The sequence below is a fragment of the Zingiber officinale genome, chromosome 2A (assembly GCF_018446385.1).
Source record: "Zingiber officinale cultivar Zhangliang chromosome 2A, Zo_v1.1, whole genome shotgun sequence".
NCBI lineage: Eukaryota > Viridiplantae > Streptophyta > Magnoliopsida > Zingiberales > Zingiberaceae > Zingiber > Zingiber officinale.
This window is the reverse complement of record NC_055988.1, coordinates 149851243-149877254: the sequence shown is the minus strand read 5'-3', so window position 1 is coordinate 149877254 and position 26012 is coordinate 149851243. Positions and strand designations below refer to the sequence as shown.

General features: G+C 34.9%; 4 protein-coding genes across 4 annotated transcripts; 1 reads left to right on the top strand and 3 right to left on the bottom strand.

Annotated features, from left to right (window-relative positions):
• The first annotated feature begins 948 nt into the window (after nucleotides 1-948).
• LOC122042649 (U6 small nuclear RNA (adenine-(43)-N(6))-methyltransferase-like) lies at nucleotides 949-9811 on the top strand. Its single transcript, XM_042602881.1, has 8 exons — nucleotides 949-1409; nucleotides 7164-7369; nucleotides 7495-7909; nucleotides 7988-8195; nucleotides 8797-8904; nucleotides 9010-9084; nucleotides 9164-9233; nucleotides 9381-9811. The coding sequence occupies exons 1-8, from the start codon at nucleotides 1180-1182 to the stop codon at nucleotides 9455-9457; spliced, it is 1389 nt and encodes a 462-aa protein (XP_042458815.1). The 5' UTR covers nucleotides 949-1179; the 3' UTR covers nucleotides 9458-9811.
• Nucleotides 9812-10329: 518 nt separating this feature from the next.
• Nucleotides 10330-11563, bottom strand: LOC122042650. The gene has a single exon (XM_042602883.1). The coding sequence runs from the start codon at nucleotides 11476-11478 to the stop codon at nucleotides 10441-10443; it is 1038 nt and encodes a 345-aa protein (XP_042458817.1). The 5' UTR covers nucleotides 11479-11563; the 3' UTR covers nucleotides 10330-10440.
• Nucleotides 11564-13952: 2389 nt separating this feature from the next.
• On the bottom strand, nucleotides 13953-18980 carry LOC122042648 (ER lumen protein-retaining receptor erd-2.2-like). The gene is made up of 6 exons (XM_042602880.1): nucleotides 18668-18980; nucleotides 17905-18104; nucleotides 17059-17199; nucleotides 16914-16994; nucleotides 14237-14361; nucleotides 13953-14148 (listed from the first exon to the last, which is right to left on the bottom strand). Exons 1-6 carry the CDS (start codon nucleotides 18894-18896, stop codon nucleotides 14100-14102), a joined length of 825 nt encoding a protein of 274 aa, XP_042458814.1. The 5' UTR covers nucleotides 18897-18980; the 3' UTR covers nucleotides 13953-14099.
• A 738-nt stretch (nucleotides 18981-19718) lies between these two features.
• Nucleotides 19719-24125, bottom strand: LOC122042647. Its single transcript, XM_042602879.1, has 4 exons — nucleotides 23977-24125; nucleotides 21674-22552; nucleotides 20671-20878; nucleotides 19719-20016 (listed from the first exon to the last, which is right to left on the bottom strand). The coding sequence occupies exons 2-3, from the start codon at nucleotides 22534-22536 to the stop codon at nucleotides 20704-20706; spliced, it is 1038 nt and encodes a 345-aa protein (XP_042458813.1). The 5' UTR covers nucleotides 22537-22552; nucleotides 23977-24125; the 3' UTR covers nucleotides 19719-20016; nucleotides 20671-20703.
• Between the last annotated feature and the right edge of the window lie 1887 nt (nucleotides 24126-26012).

Genomic DNA, 26012 nt, shown 5'->3' with positions numbered 1-26012 from the left:
AGCTGACATGTTTCGTGATATGGTCATACTCCAAATCACGCGACGTGGGGTTCCGCTGTCCCATCGAGGACATGCTTGGACTGTAGCGGTATGGGTCAGGTAAGCTCACTGACAAGCCCTTACTGGGGTATGGGCCACATACACGTGTACACCTCGATATGTGTGCACTCGCTTCTCCGCTGCCCTATATAAAGGCCCTCATCCTTCGTCGGAGGTACGCGTTCTAATATTTTGAGAGCCACATTTCACTGCTTGCTTGCCTGACTTGAGCGTCGGAGGGTCGCCGCCGGGAACCCCTTCCCGGTCCGACTTCTGTGTAGGTTCGCCGGAGCTTCGTGCAGTCAGTCGAAGATCCACACCAGCAGCCGGGGAGCGCCACGTGCCCAGCGTTCATTGGTTCAGCATTCGGATAGGATCATTATAAATATATATTTATGATAATATATAAATAAATATTAAATAAAGATAGTAAATAGAAAATATAGATAATGATGTGATATGTCTAATATAAAGTTGTTTGTTAGGTTTATGATTATAGGAAGAGGTTTATAAAAGTTATAGATTTTTTATTTTTAATGTGGTATAGTAGGTCCCATCATAAAATCAGATTTATAATTTTAAGATTGTGATTACTCTAAGCAAAGGTTGAATTTTTTCCGACTACCTTTAACTGTCTTCAGCTTTGATGGGGGCATAGTTCGTACGGTTGCGGTCGCACATAAAATAAATAGAATTAATCATTTAACATTTTAATTAGAATGAATTTAGTAATTTAATTAATAATAATAATTAGTTAATGATATGTAAAAAAAATAAATTGAAATATATAAAAATTTTTATGGAATTTTTAGAATTTAAAATTGATTTTCTATAATATTTTTAGAGGATAATTGGTTAAAATTTAGTGAAATCATATTTAAATGGGAAATTTATTGGCTAATTAACCTAGGGTTTCAATTAATTCCCTAGGTTTTATTCCGACGACGCCTTCCACTCCGCTGCTTTTCACCTCTCCCGCACGCGACGCCGCCGTGAGTTTTAGCCGGAGAAGACGCCGCCGCTGCCGTGAGCTGTCTCGTGACAAACCTAGTAAAAAAATTCAAAGTCTGGAACGCGGCTCATGTCGTTCCCGTGCCGGAAAGCCCGGAACGTCCGTTCTGACGTACCACGCTTGTAGCGATGCAGAGTAAAAAGAGGCGGCGAGTTAATCCACCGACGATCCACCCTCGGAATCGGTACTCCGAGAAGCCACCAGACTTTGCGCTGCTTTCCTCCCTCTATCCATCGTTCCGCCCCTACGTCTTCCCTTCCTCCCGTCCTGGTGGTCGCCCTTCCATCGACTGGACTGACTTTAATGCTACTCGCGAGCTCACTCGGGTTCTGCTTTCTCATGATCATAGCGTGAATTGGTACCAATTTTCTATCAATTGCTGATAAGATCCTTTAATGGATCTATTCAAATAAATCATTCGAAACTTTATCTTTAGAATAAGATCCTTAAATAAATCTATTCAAATAAATCCTTAGTTTTATTTCCTTTTAAAGAGAAGTTTATTTTTCTTTTAGATAAGTTAGACTTTTTCTCTTGAAAAGGTATTTTTATGTGCTTATTTACAGAGACCTTGTAATCTTTGGACATTTAATTTCTTTTGGTTAATCAATTCCACTTGATTATCGGAGGTCAATCCCTTCGAAGTGATCACCTTACCTTGGTATCAAAGCCAGGATCACTTCATCATTGCCCTATAGCATCAAGCATCAACTTCTTCAACGCCTCAAGCCCACATCCACTAACAAGCACATCGTCTTAATCCGACTTCAAGAGAAGAAAATCCACTCCGACATGATGACAGGAGGATCTCAACCTGACGCTAAATGGACTCTAGAATTTGAAGCTAAGCATGAGTCAAGAATGGATAAACTCGAAAAAACTATAGTATCGTTGGTCACAATAGTACAAGAATTGAAGGATCGTTTAGAGGAGGATTCCAGCTCAAGTATACTAATCAAAAGGGGAACAAATCGACAATCTCGACAATAACAATACGACCGTAGAGCTAACTCATATGTAGATCGAGAGCACAATCTTCCACGTATGAAGGTGGAATTCCCTCGTTGGGAGAACAACGTTCCGATTGGATGAATTTTAAGGGTGGGTTGGAAAAAATTTTCCCTTCCACGGTACATTGGGCTATGCAAAGTTAGAACTAGCATCTATAAACCTCGAAGGCGATGCCATTCAATGGTATGACCGGCTTGAGGCATGCCATTGACTTCTAAAATGGGAGAATTTTAAAGAATAGCTCCTCAATCGATTTGGTCCTTCCGGTTATGATAATGTTGATGGAGAGTTGGCCAAAATTTGATAGACTACAATTGTACTGCGGACGATTCGAAAGACTCTCTAACCGAGCTTGTGATCGGTTAGAAAAGCAATTATTAGGCACTTTTATTGAGGGACTTTCCCTTGATATATGACGAGAAGTAAAAATGAATCAATCCCGCACCATGAAGGCTGCCTTATCCTTTGCGCGATGAGGAAGGAAGAAGAAATAACAAGGTAATTTGTGAAAACACATCGCGTTATTCAACACCTCGTAGATTGACAAAAGAAGAGATCAAGGGACGAATGACAAAGGGATTATGCTACATTGCTATGAAAAGTGACACCGTGGTCATCAATGCAAGCAAAAGAGGATACTAATGATCGAACCAATAGAGAACTATGAGGAAGAAGATGATTTTGATGAAGGTGAAACACAAGAAAATATCGACGAAATACAATATGACTCTATGGCAATATCAGTTCATGCCTTAGAAGGACTACAAACTCCGCAAATGATGAAGGTAAAAGGATTCATTAAAAAACAACCAGTGATAATACTTATAGATTCAGGAAGCACCAATAATTTTCTAGACTCAAATTTGGCAAGAAGACTTAAACAAAAAGTAGAGCAAGTATCTACATTTGATGTCAAGGCGGCAGATGGAAGATCACTTACAAGTCCAGGAAAGTGCGATAGTGTTAAAATTTTCTTACCAAATTATGAATTAACCACAGATCTCTTTCTTCTACCCCTAGATGGATGTAATGTCGTACTTGGAGCACAATGGTTGAGAACAAAGGACATAATATGGAATTTCTCTCAACTAACAATACGCTTTCAAGATCAAGGAAAAGAAGTTTGCATTAGAGGCAAGAGACAAGACATTGTCACATCAATCAGTAGTTATCAGGTAGAGCGGTTATTAAAGAAAGATTGCTCCATTTTTCTCATGCAACTGCGGTTATTAAAGAAAGATTGCTCCATTTTTCTCATGCAACTCTCCATCAAGAAGGATCCTAAAGGTACATCTCATACTCCCCAAGAATTAGAGGCATTTCTTTCAAAATTTTCTATGTTATTTGCTAAGCCAAAGGGACTTTCTCCATCACGTTCACATGATCATCGTATACCTCTAATATCGGGGAGTGCATTAGCAAATGTTAGGTCTTATCGCTACCCTTACATAAAGAAGGAAGAAATTGAGAAGATTGTACAAGAGATGCTTCAAGTTGGTATCGTTCGCCCATGTGTAAGTCCATATTCCTCCCTAGTACTGCTTGTGTGAAAGAAAGATGGAAGTTGGCGAATGTGTGTTGATTATTGAGCACTCAATAAAATTACAGTGAAAGACAAGTATCACATCCTCATCATTGACGAATTACTTGATGAATTATGAGGTGCCCCATTCTTCTCAAAGTTGGATTTTTGCTCAGGCTTCCATCAGATAAGAATTCATCAGTCAAACATTCCAAAAATAGTTTTTCAGACTCATGATGGTCATTATGAATTTTTAGTTATGCCTTTTGGCTTAACTAATGCACCTTCTATATTCCAAAGTTTGATGAACGATATCTTCAGGTCTAACCTTCGTAAGTTTGTATTGATTTTCTTAGATGACATTCTTGTTTATAGTACATCGTTCGAAGATCATCTGCATCACCTTTATAAAGTACTCACTCGTTTGTGTGAGCATTCTCTTTTTGTGAAAAGATCCAAGTGCAGTATTGAGACAACTAAGATGGAATACCTTAGTCATATTGTAAGCCAAAAAGGAGTAGTTGGTGATCCCTCAAAGGTCCAAGTTATGAACGAGTGACTTATCCCAAAGGATATCAAGGCATTACGTGATTTTCTGCGTCTCACGAGATTATTGTCGTAAATTTATAAAAAATTATGGAAAGATTAGTGCTCCACTAACAACTTTATTAAAGAAAGATGCATTTAGGTGGTATCCTGAAGCAGAAAAGACACTCCAGAATTTAAAAGAGGTTATGATGATAACACCAGATCTTGCACTATCTAATTTCAATAAGCAATTTGTCATTGAAGCCGACGCATTCGGAGTTGGAATCGGAGTAGTTCTTATGCAAGAAGGACAACCAATAGCTTTTACTAGCAAGGCGCTATCTACTCTACATCAACAGATGTCTATTTATAACAAGGAAATGTTAGCTATCATACATGCTATTACAAAATGAAGACCTTATCTTCTTGGCTGACGCTTTCAAATACGAACTGACCATAAGAGCCTTAAGTTCATCTTGGATCAACGTATCTCTAATATGGATCAATAGAAATGGATCAAGAGGCTCTTGGGATATGCTTATGAAATCGTTTACAAGAAAGGAACGGAAAATACAGTTGCTGATGCTTTATCACGTCATCCTAACCAAATGGAGGTTGTTGCTATATCTTTAGTAACTTGCAAGAACTTGGACAACATAAAATGAGAGTTAAAGGAAAACTCAGCGACACAAGCTCTCATTCAGAGCATACTATAAAGTTCATCATCAGAAATTTTACGATATTTTTGGAATGGAGAAATTTTATAATAGAAAGATAAAATCTTCCTTCTAACAAACTCAATCAAAAAGAGAGTAACATTGGAGGAATTTCATTCTTCACCAATTGCAAGGCATTTTGGCTTCCTACATACGTATAAATAGATTTTAAGAGCTTTCTATGGGAAAGGAATGAAAAAAGACACCAAAAACTTTATTATTGAATGTGATGTATGTCAAAGAAATAAAGGAGAAAATGTAGCAAGACCAGGTCTTCTTTAGCCCCTTCCCATACCCAAACAAATATGGTCAGACATTTCCATGGATTTCATAGATGGGTTATCCATTTCACAATGACAAACCACTATCATGGTGGTCGTTGATCATCTCACAAAATATGCTCATTTTTGTTTCCTATCATATCCTTATATAGTTGTCTGTGTTGCTTAAACATTTGTTGATCATATAATCAAACTATATGGGCTACCAAGATCTATAGTCACTGATAGAGATCTGGTATTTACAAGTAAATTTTGAAAAGAATTATTTCAATTGCAAGGTACTAAACTTAATTTTAGCACATTCTACCATCTATAGTCAACTGGACAAACAGAGGTGGTCAATCGATGTTTAGATAATTATTTATGCTGCTTAACTAGTGATAGACCAAAGGAGTGGGTTCGTTGGCTTTCATGGGTAAAATGGTGGTATAATACGATCTATCACTCAGCTACTAAGATTACCCCATTTGAGACCGTTTATGGATGTGTACCACCATCGACCAACTCATACACACATGGATCAGCAAATGTCCATCAAGTCAACCAAAACCCACGCACAAGGGACCAAATATTGCAATTTTTGAAAAACAACTTATGGAATGCACAAGCAAGAATGAAGCAATTGCCCGACAAGCATCGTTTAGAAAGAGAATTTGCAGTAGGGGATTGGGTTTTTCTAAGACTTCAACTATACAAGCAGGTTTCAATTCATCCTTCAACCTCTATGAAGTTGTCACCAAAATTTTATGACCCTTATAAAACAATAGAGCATATTGGACCTATTGCTTATCGATTGGAGCTTCCACAAGATTCTAAAATACACCTGTATTTCTTGTGTCTTGTTTAAAGAAGAAATTATGCGACAAATTTACTGTTCAACAACATCTTCTTGAAGTGAATTCTGATAGTGAGGTTTTAGAAAGAAGACTTGTGAAGAAGAACAATCAAGTGACGATTGAACTATTAATTCGGTGGGACAACTTATTTGATGATGCAACATGGGAGTTATATGTTACAATTCAACCAAAAATTTCCAGAGTTTCTTGTTAAACAACCTTGAGGACAAGGTTATTTTGAAAGGCGATGGAATGATAAGATCCTTTAATAGATCTATTCAAATAAATCCTTCAAAACTTTATCTTTAGGATAAGATCCTTAAACAAATCTATTCAAATAAATCCTTAGTTTTATCTTCTTTTTAAAGATAAGTTTATTTTTCTTTTAGATAAGTTAGACTTTTTCTCGTGAAAAGGTATTTTTATGTGCTTATTTAAAGAGACGTAATCTTTGGAAATTTAATTTATTTTGGTTAATCAATTCCACTCAGGCCGATCCCCTCGAAGTGATAACCCTACCTCCTCCTCGTTTTTATTTGATTTTCCACGTGATAGGACGTCGGGTTCCTATCAATTCCTAGTGTTTCTTTTAATATTATTCAGTATGCATTTTTTTTTAATTTTCCATATTTCTCCATTCTTATGGGTGATTTGTACTCAAAGGTTAGATCTTTGACAAGGTTTGAATAGAAGTAAAACTTGGTACAAGAGCATTAACTTTTATGTATTCTTTTTAACTACTCAACAATTATGATTGTTGTTCAATGGAATTTTCTTATGTCTACTTATTTCCTGAAAAAGTAAGTGGTGTTCTGAAGATCTATCTTCCTAATTTTACCATGTCCTTGTTCAGTTTTTCAGTTATGTAGTTTTAATGCGTCACATAAAATAGTGGAAATACTCTACTGGTACAAATTCAACTAAGAAACGAATTATGCGTTAGGTGATTTACTCCTAAATTGTAAAATCATACATTACAAAACAGGTAGTATTTCTAGAGTGAATTGAATTCTGTAGAAGCACTTTCAATCAATGTCATAAGCACCTTTAGTCATGGCTTCTCAATAGATGAATCAGCATCCATGAGATTTAATAAATTTTAAAACATGCAACATAGTGGACAAAATACATGTTAGCGCTTCAGGAAAATAGAGATTGGTGAAGTAACTTTAAAATTTTCACTTGGAAAATGAAAGATTTTATATCCAACACTTGCAGGTGGATTCCTGATGGTCAGCTTTGCCCTACTGTGCCAAATCGATCAAACTATATCCATTGGATTGAAGATTTACTATCCTCTGAACTTATCCCCCCATTGAATTTCTCTGATAAGAAAGTAACGGGTTTTGATATTGGTGCTGGTGCAAATTGCATATATCCTCTCCTTGGTGCATCCCTGTTTGGTTGGAGTTTTGTTGGATCAGGTGGGTTTGCAGGTTTCGGAATTCTAGATCTCTAGATCATATTTCAATGTATTTATATTTGATAAATTTTTGATCCTTGAATATGCAGCATGGTAAAAAAAGTTCTTGCTCGACTTTGGTTGTAGATGTGACTGATGTGGCTTTAGAATGGGCTGCTAAAAATGTTGAGAGCAATCCCCACCTATCAGAACTGATTGAGATCAGAAATGCCAATAATACTTTATGTTCCATTGAAGACGTTTCTAAATCTGAAGAGAACATTGAAGGAGGCATGGAGCTTTCTGATAGAGAATCTTTGAAACTGAAGCAGAATGTAGAAAGCCACCCTGAAGCTCAAGTGCTTTTAGGCGTGGTCAAGGTGGATGAGAAATTTGATTTCTGCATGTGCAATCCTCCATTTTTTGAGAGCATTGACGAAGCAGGACTGAACCCAAAAACTTCATGTGGTGGAACAATGGCAGAGATGGTTTATCCTGGTGGAGAGCAAGCTTTTATTATGCGCATCATCAGTGATAGTGTTGTGCTAAAGAACTCCTTCCGGTAACATCCCTATGCACTAATGTCGTGTTTTTTGGCACATAGTGGAAATAACTTAATATTTCTTTGTTTTTATTATAGATGGTTCACATCAATGGTTGGGAGAAAGGCAAATTTGAAAGTATTGATCTCAAAGCTTCGAGAGATTGGGGTCTCTATAGTAAAGACTACTGAATTTGTTCAAGGTCAAACTGCTAGATGGGGTCTTGCATGGTCATTTGTAGCTCCAAAGAAAAATTCCATTATATTAAACACACCAATAAAGAGCCATCATTCCTTTACACTCCAGGTTTGTACATAAAGCAGACTATGATTGAAGCAAATATAGTACATAACAAAGTCTTAACTCATGAAATGAATAAATACTTATCTGATGTAAGATAGCTATAATGATTTAGAAGCTTGTAAGGAGTATGGGTTTTGCCCATGATAATATGAAAATCATCACATTGTCAAATTGGTTTCTGTTCTTATTCATAGAAATTTTTAACGAACTATTTCAATGCTTCATAGAATTACAACACAACTAGTCTAATAACAATTCCTCTACACGATTTCCTTTGGCCATCAGTATTCTTCACTATACTAGCCATCCCCTCCTTTGTGCAAACCTATGGTTTATCCTCCCCATCCTCTTTGCTTTGTGTGGTGCATCCTTTTGATCATGCCATGTACAATGCTTTACTGTCCCGTTACTTTCTTTTAGAGTTGGAATCTATGTGTTCCTCAATGAGGTAATGCTTAGTGGGAGAATTATGTTAGCGAGTGTGTGTGTATTCCAGCAAATTCTATTTGCTTCTGTATGCTATCGTTATGTTCGTTCATCTTTTCTTTTAACTTTTTTCTTATCTCTTGCTTTTTCGAAAGCTTCTTACTATTTCCTACTACAGGGTCTCCCACGTCAGCTTGGGGCATTCCAGATATTGAAGGCTGTGGAGTCCTTTTACCTGGCCGGCGGCGCTGCTTGTAAATTGGATGTTTCATCATTTTCTGTCAAAGTAATATCATAATTTCCATGTTTTTTGTTCATGTTATCAAGATCATTTGCTTTCAACATTTCGATCGCGCAAGGTTTTTCATAATTCACAGTATCAAATGATCAGGTTGATTCCATTTTGCCCCCATCAGATGCATCAAATGACCCAACATCTTCATGCAATCTGTCATTTCATGTCTCGGTAATTTTTTCGGCTCAAGTGGAACCAACACTAGGAAAAAAATTTGTGACGGTGTATGATCTAATGCTTCTTCTCATAGGTCTTTGAGCAAACTCCCGGAACACTACTAGTCAGGGGATCACTTCTGCAAAAGAATGATCCACTTTCAGGTACATGTTTTTCTTGAATGCATTACTGATTCAAGTATGATTGTGTCCTTAGATCCCTAATTTGCTACAAAACACTATGTTATTGGAACTAAAGTTAGTGATGTTGGGTATGGACCTTAAATTCTTGCTTTGATCTGCCTTTTTCAGGAATGTTTTCTTCTTTATTTTTGCGGTTGGAGGATTCTTTGAAAAATGATTTCGTCAACAAGTCTAGGCTGAATTAGGAGTAACAGAAACCTTGGTGCTCTATCTATCGATCTATTTTATGATTTTGCGACATAAATTGAGCTTTGCTGTGTTGTTTAGAGCTCGTTTAGTGCTCATACTCCCATATTTAATCTTATTGTGTTTAGTAATTACACCAACTGATTTTGATATAATCTAGATCATTCTCAAGTAAATGATCAAAAATAAATCAATCAAATGATGTGGTTTTGTAGGAAACGTTCGTCTGACTCGATACTTGGTATAAGAAAAATTAAAAATTAATAGGCCTTTGGAACAAATCAAAATTCTCTATGATATTTTTGAAAAATTCATTTTTTGGGGGGTTAAAATTCTTGACAAATTGTGCTAATGTACACCTAACTTCAACATTTGAGATGGACCACCAATTAATTAATGCTTGCTAGAAATATGAGATAAGTTTAAAATACATCAATGGGTATCATAAATTGCAACCAATTAATTTGTTTTTCTTCTTCAAATAATGTGAAGATCAAATGGCATCCATTCTTATCTCTCTATCAATATTTATTTAATTATGTGGTGGCAATTATGCTAGTTGTCCATTTCATTTGGCAATTCATGTCGACACTCATCATCACACATCATTCTCGGTTTTTTTCCTTCAAGTTGGGTTGAGCATCATCACCATCACGTGACTTGTCTATGGTTGTAGAATTAATCATTTCTCAAAATTAGTTATAAAATATGATCACGGTTATAATTTTAGGTCAATCATTCTTGATAAAATTTCTAATAAATAAAGATATATTAACAAAAATATCATTATTTTTTTTTTTAAAAACTCTTTATTTCGATGATAAGGTACATCTTTATCGCCACTGTATTCACAATCACTTCCTGCAAATAATTAAGCCATAATTATGCTAAGCAAGCCCAAATTAAATAAAACATGGCAATATGATTAAATAATTTAATTAACTACTAATTAATGACAATATTTATTTGTGGCTCAATCCAATTAGGCTTCCCCTTCCAGCAGCGCGTGCGTGACGCCGGCGCACAGGTCAACGAAGTCGCCGTCGATGAAGTCGGTGGAGTACACCTGCAGCCGGTTGGCCACGCCGCCGGCGAACGCCTGCGACACGAACAGCCGCGCGTACGGCATGATCTCGTCGTCCACCATCTTCACCACCGGGTTCTCTGCGTTCGGGGTCACCGTGTTCTCTACCGGGTAAAAGTACCGCCTCTCCGTGGCCGGCGGCTGCTCCGACAGGTGCTTCATGTTGCTGTCGAACTTGGTCTTCGGCTGGAAGGAGTCGATCCAGTTGTCCCTCAGGTACCCTGCGCCCCACAGCTTGCTCCCCGCCGCCGGCGCCGGCGACTTCCGCGGCTTCCACACGCAGATTACCCGCCCGGGGAGCACCTCGGCGATTGTCTTCCCGAACACCGCCTCGTCGTGGGGGATCAGCACGTCGCCGAGCTGATCCACCAGGTAGTTCTCGAATTCCGGCGGGTCCTCGTGGCCGAACTCGGTTCGGATCTCAAGGAGCACCACCTCCGCCTCGGTCTCCGCCAGGAACTTCTTCAAGTCGTCGAGGACGACGTCGACGGAGTAGGATTTTATAATTCCGTGTGCCACGTGGCGGCTCTGTTCGACGCGGACGTCGAGGGCGCGGGCGCCGGCGGCGAGCTGGTCGTAGATAGAAAGGGTTTGGCACTCGGCGAAGGGGCGGGTGACGAGGGGGACGCCAATCCCGTTGGTGGCGGAGTCGTGGGTTCCCGGCCAAACGATTTGGTTGATGCGGAGGCGGTCGGGGCCGAGCTCCGACATCCACATCTTGCGGTCGGAGGGTCGGAAGTCAGAGCCGGGAAAGGCGTCGCCGGATGATTCGAGGAGGGACCGGAGGTCATTCCTCTCCTCCGCGAGCTGCTTCCTGCCGTCGACGAGGTGCGAGACGGCGTCGGAGGCGTTCCTGGTGGCAGAGGTGGCCGTGTCGACGACGGACTTGCTGAGGTTGGCAACGGACTTGCCGATGTCGGAGATGTTGAAGTGCATGGTGGCCGGCCGGCGAAGGAGGAGGAGGAGGGAGTTGGAAACAGAGTGGTGTTTGTGGAAACAAGGAGGTTGAGTTGTTTTCCTTGATTGGTTAAATAGAATTTGGGATTATTTTTTAAAATAGTATTTAAATTTTAAATAGATTTTTCTTATTTTTTTTAACAATATAATTTTATTTTATTATTAAAATAATTTCCTCAACTAATTAATGAGGGTACAAAAACTAAATAAAAAATCATGATAGTTTTTCAATTTATTTTTTTAAATCAAAAGATGTTAGGTTATCCTCAAATATAGTATTTTATCTATTTTAATTTTTTAATAGATAATTTCAACTTTAAATTGTGAATTCATTTAACAAGTTATAAAATCATAGCGGTTATCAAATTGATTATTCTGTTTAACAGTATTCACGATGTATTAATTATAAAATTATAGTCAATACAGGCTTTTTTTTCAATAATATTTATATTATAACAGTTATTGTTTCAGCCATATTCACATAACTACTCGATCGATTTAGGGTTTATATTTATAATCAATCTATAAAAAGCCGATCTAACAATATACTTATGTAAGTTATGAGGAGGGTGAGTTGGATGGATATCCTTTTAATTTAAAAAAAAAATCAGAAGGGATGTTCTTACAATTTAAAAATAAAAGAGCCCTTCTAATTTTTATCAATTAATAAATGAATAAAATTAAAAAATAATTATTTCGGTCGTTTCTCTTAAATTTGGTGGAATAGAAGGATGATTGATGACAACTCGTTGAGTGGCCGGCCAGAACAGTTAGTAATTATTGGCAAATGCGACTTTGATAAAACCCTAATTATATTTAATTAATTTGTAGATTTATAAAATATTAGGGTGATGGGATGTACATTGATGACCGATGAAACTAGATTATAATTATTATATTTGATAATTAACTTTAGGTTGCATTTGAATATTTTATAAAATTATATATCTTAATTTTTAAATAATTTTTATTTAATTTTCAAATCTTACTATTTTATTAAAAATCTCCTCCCTTTACTAACTAATTTTGGTGAAGCCTAAAATACATTTACATTAATGTCCTTTTTTCTATTCACACTAAAAATAATTTCAAGGTTTATTAGTAATTCCACAAACGAAACAATCAGTGATATAGAGTTCGAGACTTAGCTATAGCGTATTATTATGAATTTTTCTCATCATTAATTTTCTCTAGTTGTTGTTTTATATAAAAAAATATAGTTCTTTTTAGTCCCATATTTTAGAATTGACAACACTATAATCAAAAAAACTTCTATAAATATTTTAGGCCGATGATATTAAAAAATATACTTTTCTTAGTTTTTTTTACTAAGACAAGTATAATATTAAATTAAAATAATTTTTTTCATAAGAAATTTATAGTAGTTTGTAACTAGATTCTCTAGCGTCACTATGACGAATCTTACCCAAATAATTAATTCTTGGTTTGTAAGGGTGACACTAGAAAATCTAAATAATTTAAATTTTCAAAGACCCAAATAATTTATATATTATTATATTACACACGTAACGCGTTTAGATTAAGTCAAAAAAAAAAAAATTTCCCCTAAAACGTAAAATTATTTTGTTGGATTTCAAATTCCAATTAGTTATAATTTAGATTAAGTCACTTAATAATTTTTAAAAAGGTGATAGAATTTAGGGGAAGAAAAAAAAATGATTTACATTTGCCACGTGTTTAATGAAATAAATAGGGATAGGAACGGGATAAGATCTTTCTTTGGATATCTACGACCATCCAATCAGATTTAAATATATTTAAAGGGTAAGACTTGAAATTGGATGCTGATGTTCCTTTTTATTTTTTATTTTTTTTATAAAAAAACCCTCATATTCTTTCAACTAAATAATTATATAAATAAAAGATAATTAAAGCCATAATTAAGAAATTATAGTGGTTGTTGGGTATCATATGATAGAAGGTGATTTGCACTCTCGTCCCAATGCTTTTATTAATCTATCCCTAAACTGATTGGGAGGAGAAGATAAATTATACCTGATTATTAATCATTAGTACATGTGGCTAAAAAATGAAAAAAGATAATTGGGATTAGTTCCTAGGACAAGTTGATGATTTAACTGAATTATAAGAACAAATTTTTAGCTACTTAAAATTTTTAATAAACAATTTTAAATAGGCAAATAAAATGAAACATCATTCATCTCCATTCATTTTCAAAATACTCTTGCAAATATTTAAGCCTAAAAACCACATTCTTGTGATTTCAAAATCATTAAAGCGGAAAGAAAAAAAAGATATTTTTTTTTAAATAAACACATCCCTTTTTTTATTCAAGGCGACGACGTCTGTGTTTTTTTTCTACTCATCCACAACTCTATAAAATATCACAGTTATAACTCCATAAAATATCAAATTTATAACTAGCTATAATCTTGACTTGAATGTCTTAATTGTGATGGTTTAAATGAACATTGAAAGGAAAAGTAATTTCTTTTTTAAACTTAAACAAGTCGCAGTTTAGTCAATAATATTCCATACTGAGACTTCAAGCAAAAGAGTACACATGAACAAAGAAATCCAACTTAACTTACAACTCATATGTGCAAAGAGATCTCAGACTACACTATACCAGAGGGAAGCCGTAGCACTAGTTGTCCACCAACAACACTGTGAAATAAGTGAAAAAAGGTGAAATGAAAAGTGAAAGATAAGCAAATAATCCCTCACTAAGAACAAATAATAGTTCATCTATTACCTCTTAATGTAGTAGTAGCAGAAATCAGCTAGGATGAAAGTTTGAACAATCTCAGCAAGAAGCACCATGGATGGCCACAAGCCATGCCCCAAAGCTGTCAATAATCTTCCTCGAGTATCAAGGACCTACAAAAATGAGTTGATGGCTTTAGAATATTCATTGTTGAAAACATAATTGCTACAAGTTATTAAGGCAAAGCAAGTTTGAAGGAATTGAGTCGAAGGGGCAAAGACTATTTTACTTCTTAGGGCTACTAGCTACATATACATAGTTATCTGTTTGATTATCAATTTCTTGCAAACCATATTTCACAGGATGCTCTCAGATCTCTAACTGCATACGGCAAACATGATTTATCTGTCATGTAATGACAATTTCTCCATCCTTTTTAAAACTATTATGTTTCCCTGCATTTCTATCTGTCCAAGTAAACAACGCAATGGAAAAACTGATCAGTCCCACTTTTGTCTATGCATTAAGCTTCCATCTTATTTTTTTTTATCATCTGAACTAAATAACACCTTACTGCCAACAAAAGGCATATGTCCTAGTTATATGGCGGGACTATGCTGAAACTTCTATGAACCATTTTGTGCAGGATATATGGAACAAAACTTTTAGGGTGCGTTTGGTTGGGGGTTATTTTTGATAATCTTGGTTATCCATCCAAAGTTATCAACGAAAATCCTGTTTGATTTAGGTAATCGATGATTCCCGAGTGATGTTCCATGCCCGACACGTCAACAAAAGGGACATGCAATTCGGAATCGGAAAACTTCAAAAAACAAAGGGTGCGTTTGGTACGTGCGTTTTTCATTTTCATTTTCTGAAATTTTCTGAAAAATAGTATTTGGTTTACGTTTTTTGTGCCTATTTTCTAAAAAAATAGATAGCATTTCCTAGAAAAAACAGAGAATAACAAAAAGTCATTTCCTGTTTTCTAGAAAACACGTGCTTTTCAGAAAATGAAAATGAAAAATGTGCGTACCAAACACACCCTAAGGTTTTTCTTGATTCCAGGGTTAACAATATTTTTTTCCCTAAAATACCCTCGAATAAGAGAAAAATATGATAAAAAAGAAAAATGTAAAGAAAAAAAAATATATAAAAAACTTTAAAAAAAATTAAAATTTTAAAAAATAGAAAAAAGCGTAAAAAATTTAAAAATAATAAAAAATAGGGGAAAATAAAAAAAACATAAAAAAATAGAAAAAACGTAAAAAATAATAAAAAAATATATAAAAATAGAAAAAAAACATAAAAAAAATAAAAAACATAAAAAATAAAAAAAAACATAAAAAATTTTAAAAAATAAAAAAACAAACAAAAATTTAAAAACTTAAAAAAATAAAAAGATGTAAAAAAATAAAAAAATGAAAAGAAATAAAAAATAAAAAAACCATAAAAATAATAAAAAAACGTGAAAAAGAAAAAATAAAAAAAACATAGAGTTTAAAAGATATATATGGTTGGTTTTGTAACTAAGGGTATAGTAAAATATTAAATTAGGTTATTCATTAAAACTTTCAAACAAATAAGTTTTAGTTGCATTACCTAGGTTGAACTAAACAATATTTGGTTATGTTTTATTCTCCATAACGTTGGTTATGTGATTACTTGGTAATCACAAAACTAAGGTTATACATGATAACTTGATTCAAAAATCAAGTAACTAAAGTTATACATGATAACTTGAATCAAACACAAGGTTTAGTTCCATCATCCCAGACAGGATAAGGATAAAAGAAGCCTAAACCTAATAGAGTTGCATTCATTAACACTACATGAATGCATGTAATCATATCATAGTCATACCGTCTTCACAAATGCTTGGAAATTAAGAAAAATACTCTGATGTCTGAACAATGCTAACTTCTGATGTTCACACAAGTAATAGAATTGTGGCCTTAAACCGGATGGACACAGAAAATAAAGAAGCTAACTCTGATGTCTGAACAATGCTAACTTCTGATGTTCACACAAGTAATAGAATTGTGGCCTTAAACCGGATGGACACAGAAAATAAAGAAGCTAATTTGAGTTGGTACATAGACAGTGAAATATCAACAGCAATATTCATCATTTTGTGTGAAAAAGACAGGCACATCAGCAAATAGACAACCCAAGACTATATAAATATGCTTCTAAACAAAATTTGATATTCACGGACATGCTTTTTAAAATAATGTGGGGCGTAGTGAGATCTTTTCCCCACCGCTAAAAAGGATGAGGGAACATAAAATATGTTATTTGAGGCTACACTAGTGGGGCTTATGAAGAACCAAGCTACGCTAATATAAAGATAATCCTATCTATAGATTTTTTTTTTCTAAACAATTACTAATTCAAAAAAAGACAAGCAATGACTGACAATTTTAAACTAGATGAAGATAAATTTTCAATGCAAACATGCATATAAAGCTGAGTAAAATTTGTTTGTATGGTAAATATATGATTGTTAAACATAGGAAGCCAATCACTTCCTACAGCAGGAAAAGAAAGTGATACAAATTCAAAAATGTAATCAATATACAAGACGAACAAAATTTCTACCCTGGCAGCTAAAAGCAAATTGCTGATATGTAAGTCTGAGCAAGTTCAAGAAATGAAAAGAAATTGAGATGCAAAATATTAACAAGATTAACATGAAACAAATGAAACTCATACTAAACCAGACCTGAAGGACCCAGTGAGCACAGCTCAGAAATCTTGCAACGCCTAGAGCAAAAACATAGTGAGCTGTGAAAGGTTCTACAATCTGAAAAAGCACATATGAAGAAATTAGAGAATTTTCTCTGGAAAAAATGTAGTTTAGGTCCTACCTTTGTGTTCTGCATCAATCGTAACTGGGGCAGTACTGAACCAGCTTCCAGGTAAATGCAAAAGGCCCAACAAATCCGATTGAATATATTATGGGATGTTGAAGGATGAATCACAAGGGCTAACAAAGCACAAGGCAGAACCTAACCATAAAAATAAAGGTCATGTTTGTCAGATCATGTAAATAAACTGGAAGCTATTTTTGACCGACAAGGAGACGAGTTTCAAGAGCCTTTAAAAGATCATAGACTGTAAATTGTTAAATCTAGACTAGAAATTTATTATTATGTGTGGCCTAAAGTTCTAAGCAACTAATTTGGCAGGAACTTTCAAACAAATTTAACAAACTTTAAAACTCCTGAATTCCAATTAGTTTACTTCATCGACGATGTTATTTGTACAATTTCATCTAGACTATCACCATTCTATCTAAATTAATTGCTACTAAATCTATTTTTATCCCATAATAATTAAAACCATCACACTAAACCACTTTTGATTGCAACGTTAACAAAGCATGCTATCCAATCAAAATTACATGTGCATAACCAAGAAATCAAACAGCTTCAGGATAGGATGACACTAGCACATCCAGTACACTGAGCTATCTAATTTGACTAAACACTAATACAGGAACACACTCCAAAATAGTTTGATCTTCTGGATGAATCATTATTACATAATAATGCATACTAGTGCAGTTTTAAATAAAACCCAATTTTCACCATTACAATTAGAAAAGGATGATATAGTAGAATAAAGCATTAAATCTACATTGTATAGAGTTCTAGTATGTAAAGGATGTTTCATTGAATTAGGATTTTTATAATCTAGATTAGCTGTCTCACCACGTAATATATAGCAAAGTTGTCCTTGTCAGCCATATAACTTGTCCTCAATTTAAAGCGAATCATATAAATGACCCAAAGTGTAGTAGCAAGAGTCGCAGTATCCAACACTGTATGTATATCATATTCCATTACGAAGCTGCAATAGAGTCTAGCAGCTAAAAACAAGGCTGTTAAGTATTGAGACTTCAGTGAAAGTCCTGCATATTAAGAAAGTATAAATAAAAAATTTACAAATTGAAGTATCAAAAGAATAAAAAATCATTCAAGTTACTAATAAGAAGGTTGATTCAATTAAATACCTGAAAATACATATTGGTAAAATCTTTAAAAATCAGAGGACATGTTTCTAGAAAACACTTAAATGCACAAAAAGCAACCGTGCCACAGACTCCCAATAGAGGCTTCAACGATTAAACATTTGAAAAACAAAATTAGGAATCCTGCAGAGTGGAAAATTAAAAGAAAAATAAAAGAAAAGCTTTTTGCCAAAAGATAACAGAGATCGAGAATCAGAGAATTCAAGGCATGCTCTTTTTAATGGAAAGATGACCATTTCTTTCTAGTCTTAGTTTATAGGGCATCTTCTACTTAAATTGGCCTTCAAAATCTCTACATGCACAATTAATCAAGTAGGAAATAGCAATATTTCTAAAATATACTTCGACGACATGAAAGCCAATTTCTCAAACCGAGAGAAGATTAAAACAAAGCAAGCCAAAACATACAAGCGAAAAAATAAAAGTCGAAAGAGGGCAGGCACCGGCACAAGTCTTCTCCTTGGTGAGTTTATAGATTAGGACAGAGATTCCAACGGCATGCACAGCCTCAGCGGCGACGAAGAGGTTGTCATGGTCGTGGACGATGAAGCGAAGGAAGACCAGGGCCGCCATGCCGGCAACCACGCTGAGGAACGCCTTCACCTTGGGCGGCTGCCGCTTCACCCATGACAACACCACATGGATCGGCCTCCTCGCTCTCCCTCCCTTCATCACAAAACGCCGCCGCGCCGATCCGCTCTCGCTGTCGAATCCCCCCAAAAAATAAAATAAAACAGGGCAACCAAGGCACTTTTTTAGGGAACGGCGGAAGAGTGAGAACTCTCATTTATAGGCGACGAATTTTCACTTAACGCCATAGCATTTAAGCAATTTCACACTTTTGATCATGACAGAAAGTTGTTTTCTAAATTGTAGGGGGGAATTTAAAAAATTAAGAATTTTAAGATGAGTAAAATTAATATAATTTTAATTTGATAAAGGGCTAAGATTCATAGGATTTTAAGAGCAATGATGCAAGAAAAAAAATCTATGATTTATCATTTCATTTTTTTTTGCCTCATCATTTTTTCTTGAGCATATCATTTTTTTGATTTTAAATATTTATATAATTATTTGTGGCGTCTCTGGATAAACTCATACTTTCTAGAAATAGATAAATTAGAGAGACTTAGTTAGATAATAATAGCATATATAGAGGGTGAAACATAATAAATTTTGAAAATTTTAATGGTAACTTATTATTTTATAGATAGGGAGGTGATCTACCTTTGAAGGCAAAAGTAGTTTTCTAAAACAAAAGAAAATATAAAAAAAAGAGGTAAATAGAAGAAAAATAGTGTTTTTAGATTCACTAAATTCCCTCCACATTTGCATCATGTAGCCTTTTCTCTAGTGGGATAAGTGCTCATGGCACTATTTTTTTTTTATTTATTGACAAAGAATTTATATATAGGCAAAAGTTAAAAAAAAAACTTTTTCATTAATCATTAAATGACGCCCCATTATATTTTATCTCGAGAATAACATCAACACTTGAGTTGTGGTAAAGGACTAATGAATTCGGCAATTCAACTAATTTTCAAGAACTGATCCTTTTCCACTAGATTGAATGAAAAGTTCGTGCCCACAAAAAGAGGGCAATTCAACTGATCCTTTTCCATTAGATTGAATAAAAAGCTTGTGCCCACAAAAAGACGGCAATTCAACTAATTTTCAAGAACTGATCCTTTTCCATTAAATTGAATAAAAAGCTCGTGCCGAGGGAAAAGAAAGGAGTTGTTGATTGAATCTTGATCTTTTTGTATGTAAAGCTCTTTTCTCAGTGATTCATCTGCAAAACCAAACAAACACCTGAGAGATTGCAGGTTAACATCCTTTGCCTCTATTAATTGAGCAAAACAACAAAAATTATCAGCACGCATGTGTATTATTATTATTACTAAGGAAATATAAGTCAGTTTACTCTCTAATTTAACTATGATCATGAAATTATTACTGCAACAAAGCATCATTTAATTGCTAATCTAAGGCAAAGTTAGGTGTAAGCTATTGCACTCATTAATGATTAGTTTGATATAATTAATCATGATATATCATATTAGATTATTGGCAAGAATACCATTTTTTTTCTTCAAAATTACACATGAAAAGTGAATCTAAGATCAGAGTAAAATTCACAAAAAGTTCAATACTGCAATTAACCCACAATAAAAAATGCTGGAGCAACGAGTCCAATTAGTTATATTGATTCGAGATGAATTTGATAAAGTCTGAATCTGCATATAATTTTTATTTTCTTTAATGAAACCTCAAGATAGATTAGTTTGTGTAAAGTAGATGCAACATCTAAGGCATAGATTCACCAGAAGGGTAACACAAATTAAACAAGTGAAATCCCATGTTCTCAGATTACAACTAATTCTTGAACAAAACGATCGGTAAGGAAGGATTTCAAGAGAAGAGAAAGAGAAAGAAGAAAACTCACTGTCGTGAAGATGGCCTAGGAGTGTATAAAGGACTAAATGCCAGGGCTCCTCAGAGCGATGAACTTGCATTGTTCGTTCATGGCCAGCAGTTGGGCCTCCTTCTTGTCTACGAGAGCTCTTAATCCTGCATTCTCTTCAATGAGCTTTTGAACTTCAGCCTCCTTCTGGACCTTCTCATTCTCCAAGCGAGAAGTTCCTGCACTTAGACTGTATCCCCCAACAAAAGAAATGTCGCCAGATTTCAATTCCAGATCAACACAATATAAGTGGAAGAAACTATTCATATAAATGTTGGAACTCTGTTTTCACCATGCTCTTCTCAGTCTAAAAATTTGAACTTAATCTAACTTCTTAAACATCAATTAAATGGAAAAGGAGGCAGAAAATTTGCCTGATAATAAAAATGCATAATTGCTTGTATTCACAAACTTTAAAGGTAAGCAGTAGAAAATTCTCAAATAATCCAGCAATTATCATGGGTACAAACATCAAAAAGATTGACAATGCTAGCCATGATCACTTAAACTAAAATCATTGAAGGGTTTTAGCAAATAAAGAAAAACAAATAGTTATTATAATCAGGCAAAAATAAAGATATTTTATATTTATTTTGAGCTAGGACTTGCCATCAAGTGTCTTAAATTTACAAGATACAAATCTTAACTACTTATGCTGCAAGAGTAGTAAGCCAAATATAGGAACGATCAAAGTCGTAAAATTGTGCAATTCATTAAGAATTTAAGCGCTCACTAGATTGAAAGGAATAATCTAATATGCTATTATTTACTTGTAAGGAATAAAGTTGTTAAACAAGAATCAGGCAAAGTAAGTGAAATCATTGAAGAAGCTTAGCTTAATTTATTTTCCTCTGGACTATCAAATATGTTATGTCCTGCCTACCGTAGAACAAGAGGATGCAAAAGGTAAGTAAGAATGAGTAGCACAACAATTAAAACTCAAAAGTTAATAATATAGTAAGCTCAGGTGAATAGTATGCTGTGCCTGTCAAAAAGCTCCTCAACAGAGCGAAACTGTTGCTCTGCTGATAGAAGGGCTTCTCTGACACTAATAAGACTTTTAGCAAATGATCTCAATGTCTCAAAATTTTGCTTCACACGATGAAGCTCCTGCTTATTCTCTTCTGCTTGCTGTCTCTGTCTTGCTGTTTCTTCAACCATATCCACAACCTTCTGCCGCATTTCACTTAGAATATTATTTGCACCAAATGCAAAATTCTCCACCTCTTCAACCCTTGCAGACATAATCTCAATCTGAAGGGTTTTCCTTCTATTTTCTTCTAAACCCAACTTCACTAGTTCTTTCTGATTAGCAGCATCAGTTTCTGCAATGATAACTCTCTTAACAAGAAATTCCATAACATCTGTTATAGTATGTACTGAACTCAGCATTTCATCATTGTATGCTCGATCATAGACATCAATAGATCCAGGAAACCTGGGAGAATTTGTCAGTTGCACTCCTTTGTCTGCATCTTCAAAGGGACAAATGTCAACATCCTTAGACCAATTGGATAAAGGAACACCGAATTTGTCAACAAAACCTATGCCCTCCTGAAGTTTGATCCCACATGATGTATGAGCTAATTGGGGAATTGCCATGATTCTAGCTTTAGATTTCATGTAGGTAAACAAAGTTGCAGTAGTTTTAACTCTGCGCAAAAGAAGTTCTAACTCCTCCTTGGAGTTGTCAATGTTGCATCTTGTATCAACTGTCACCTCCACAACTTTTTCCTTTTGTTTATCAACTTCAGATCGGTTTGACTCTAACTCATTCGATATGGTTTCTGCATGATCTACCAGACACCTTAGCACCAAAGAATCATCTTCCTGCTTTTCATTTTCCATAGTATCTCTGTATTATCTGAAGGTAAGGAAAGTTTATTTTAGCTGAACAGATGGCAATAATTATGATGTAAGAACGCTTTGAGTAATTTAAAACAAAAACTAAAAAAAAGAACATGCCAGTTAGCCAAAGAGAAAATAAACCCCGACCCATTAATCTAACTAGCTAAGTGACATGGAAAGTTAGTTAATCTACTCATTTCATTCAATAGCCAAAAGAATCCATTTGAACAGAATAAACAATTAGAAGCCAAGGCTTTTTAGAGCAAACCAATACGAAAGTTCTTGTATCTCACAAAAAATCATAAGATGAAAAAAAATTCCAATAGATACTTGCTAGACAAGTGCTACCGATCTCCTAGTGACTCCTAGTAAGCAAGGATGGACGAATCACTAAATTGCACATTTCACGGGAGAGAGAGAAATAGAACTAGATCCAAGAAAGTTATAGGACATAAAGATACTAAATTGATTTCAACTCTTTGTATCTGTTCTAGTAAAATCGTTTTTTAGAGGGATCGAATAAGCATGATTGAAACATGGTATCAGCCCAAAAGTGAGGTCTTGAGAAATCTCTTTAACAGAGACTAAGAATTGGAGATCATTTAAAAAATCCCTTCTAAATTTTTATACTTCATAAATTCTATAGGTTTAAAATTAAAAGATTGTTGTAATTTTTCAGGAAATTAGACCCTCTAAAAGCTTGTTCTAATTTTAGAGATAAAATAGTTAGCACTTTTGAATAATTTTCAGTTTAATTATATTGTGACTCTTCATGAGTCAGCACAATTAGTTTGCGCTGCATCGCTCTACTTGATAATCTTCGTTTCCTCCAAGAAAATATTCCAGATTGCAACGAAAACCAAGCAAGACCTAGCATTAGGAAATTACATAAAAAGGAAAAGAAGTAAGGTATCAGCAGGAATATGCAAAATACATATTCAACTAAATTAACCAATCACAGAGTTCATAACAGGAAACGTACTTAGGCAAGTGCAACCTGAGGGTTGTCTGAAAGGAATAACATGAATCATGCCCGCATTTCATCCTCTTCAATGAATAAGAGAAGAAGAAATTAAGCAGAAAGAACGAATCAACACTTCACAAGAGAACCTCTTCAAAGCATTTCTCCCCATGCTCAACAACGATAGTCCTCTTTCCGTTTTTTCCCTTCCCAAAATTAAAGAATACTTCGCCACACTTCTTCTCAAAAAAGCCAAATCACAAAGCAAAGAGTAGAATGGGATCTCTAGCATACAATTACTACTATACGCCCCGCCCCGACCGATATTGATTCTAAAAAAACCCAATCCATTGCTTCGATCGAGGAATTGTATGCCGAGTCCTAACCCTAGTTGTCGAAATACCAACGTACCAGCAACGACGACAGACGAGGAAATCAGATTTCACGAGAAATGCAACGGTTTGTATGCCAATTGTTACCTTTGCGACGAGAAGAGGAAGACGATCGGCAGGCTTCCTTTCCTTTTTCCGTTGCAGTTTTCCCCTAGATTGCACACGTCTCTAGGGGTATTAAATTTATTTTGGAAATTTTACCTTTTATTAGATATGTCTCCTCCCATCGGGGATAAATTTAAAAGCGCAAACAAATCATCGCTCTGTAGCCAATGTTAACTATGTCCCTTCGGATCAGTGCGGTAATTAAAATATAGGAGGTTATCTTCCTATATTTTATCATCATTTATTTTCATGGAATCGTGAGAAAGACCGTCCTCTTTTAATTTTTTTTTTCCGAACTGCATTGAGTAACTGTAAAATCATATCAACATTGTCTTACTATTTTATTAATCTTACTATTTTATTAAAAATCTCTCTCTTTATTAACTAAGATGAAACCTAAAATAAATTTACATTAATATCTTTTTTTCTATTCACACTAAAAATCATTCCAAGCTTTATTAATAATTCCACAAGTGAAACAATCAGTGATCTAGAGTTCGAGACTCAGCTATAGTCCCACATCTTATAATTAACACCACTATGATCAAAGAAGCTTCTATAAATATTTTAGGCCAATAATATTAAAAAATATATTTTTCTTAGTTTTTTTACTAAGATAAGTATAATATTAAATTAAATTAATTTTTTCATAGGAAAGCCGTAAGGGTGACACTCGAAAATCCAAACAATTCGGATTTTCAAAGACCCAAATAATTCAGATTTTCAAAAGTACTCTACTTTAGTATTTTAATGCTAAAATACTTTAATTAATATAATTTCATTATAAAGGGTCAATGTGATTTCAATGTATTAATATTTCACACGCGACATGGGTGCACGATTACTAGTATTTTATTAAAAATCTTCCCCTTTTACTAACTAACTTTGATGAAACATAAAATGAACTTACGTTAATATCCTTTTTCCTATTAGTAATTCCACAAGTAAAATATATTTTTCTTAATTTTTTTTACTAAGATAAGTATAATATTAAATTAAATTAATTTTTTTCATAGGGAAGTCCATTAGTTTGTTGCTGGATTCTCTAGCGTCACCCTTGCATTATTGCACTATTACATGGACCTGAATTCTGAACGTAAGGGTAACACTCGAAAATCTAAACAATTCAGATTTTTAAAGACCCAAATAATTTAGATTTTCAAAAGTCATGACTCTATTTTAATATTTTGATGTTAAAATATTTTAATTAATATAATTTCATTATAAAGGGTCAATATGATTTCTTTCACTGTATGATCACTAGTAATGATAATAATTATATATTTTAGTAACTATTAGTTTTATAACTATTACAACTATATAATTATTAGATCATGACTTCTATAATACAATATTGATGGGACTTGATTAGAAATAAATACCCAACTATGATTGTAATTATTATAATATAATGTTGAATATTAATCACTATTAATTAGGGATAGAGAAAAGAGATCATATTATGATAATTATGCATCACGGCGTTATTAATACAGACAAGAATTTAAATATTATACAATATAATTGATCCGGCGGTAAGAATGAGGGTCCCATTTCCTGAAGGGTCTCAGCTTGAGGACCGATGAAGGGCTGACTAAGCGGTTAATGGCCACGCCGAGCAGCTGAGTAAGTCCGAGCGGAGATAGACATAACCCATCCAAGGGTTTGGGTTTCCGACGCCCAGGCAGGAGGATCGAAGGGCCGAGCGGGATGCCGCTCGGCTGGAACCGAAGGGCCGAGCGGGTCGTCCGTTCGGCCAAGATAAGGGCGAGGGTACAAAGGGGGCCGAGCGGCCTATGCGCTCGGCTCGGGATATGGGATATCAGCTAAAGCATGTCTGATGATTAGGCCGTACACAAGATCGCACGATGGAGGACCTTCCCGTCACATCATGGAAAGGTTGATACAGTAGCAGTATGGCCTCATGGACATCTTCCTGACATATCCATATCCGGGCATGACCCTTCTGACAGACCCATACCTGGGCATGGTCAAAGGCAGGTGGTTACTTTGATTGG

Coding starts and splice junctions, on each gene's coding strand:
- LOC122042648 (XM_042602880.1), bottom strand. CDS start 18,896: ATGAAGGGAGGGAGAGCGAGGAGGCCGATCCATGTGGTGTTGTCATGG. Junction 18,105..18,667: donor CAAGGAGAAGACTTGTGCCG/GTGCCTGCCCTC, acceptor CTTAATATGCAG/GACTTTCACTGAAGTCTCAA. Junction 17,200..17,904: donor ACTTTGCTATATATTACGTG/GTGAGACAGCTA, acceptor TTTTATGGTTAG/GTTCTGCCTTGTGCTTTGTT.
- LOC122042647 (XM_042602879.1), bottom strand. CDS start 22,536: ATGGAAAATGAAAAGCAGGAAGATGATTCTTTGGTGCTAAGGTGTCTG. Junction 20,879..21,673: donor GTTGAGGAGCTTTTTGACAG/GCACAGCATACT, acceptor TGGGGGATACAG/TCTAAGTGCAGGAACTTCTC.
- LOC122042649 (XM_042602881.1), top strand. CDS start 1,180: ATGCAGAGTAAAAAGAGGCGGCGAGTTAATCCACCGACGATCCACCCT. Junction 7,370..7,494: donor TTGGAGTTTTGTTGGATCAG/GTGGGTTTGCAG, acceptor CTTTGGTTGTAG/ATGTGACTGATGTGGCTTTA. Junction 9,234..9,380: donor AAAGAATGATCCACTTTCAG/GTACATGTTTTT, acceptor TGCCTTTTTCAG/GAATGTTTTCTTCTTTATTT.
- LOC122042650 (XM_042602883.1), bottom strand. CDS start 11,478: ATGCACTTCAACATCTCCGACATCGGCAAGTCCGTTGCCAACCTCAGC.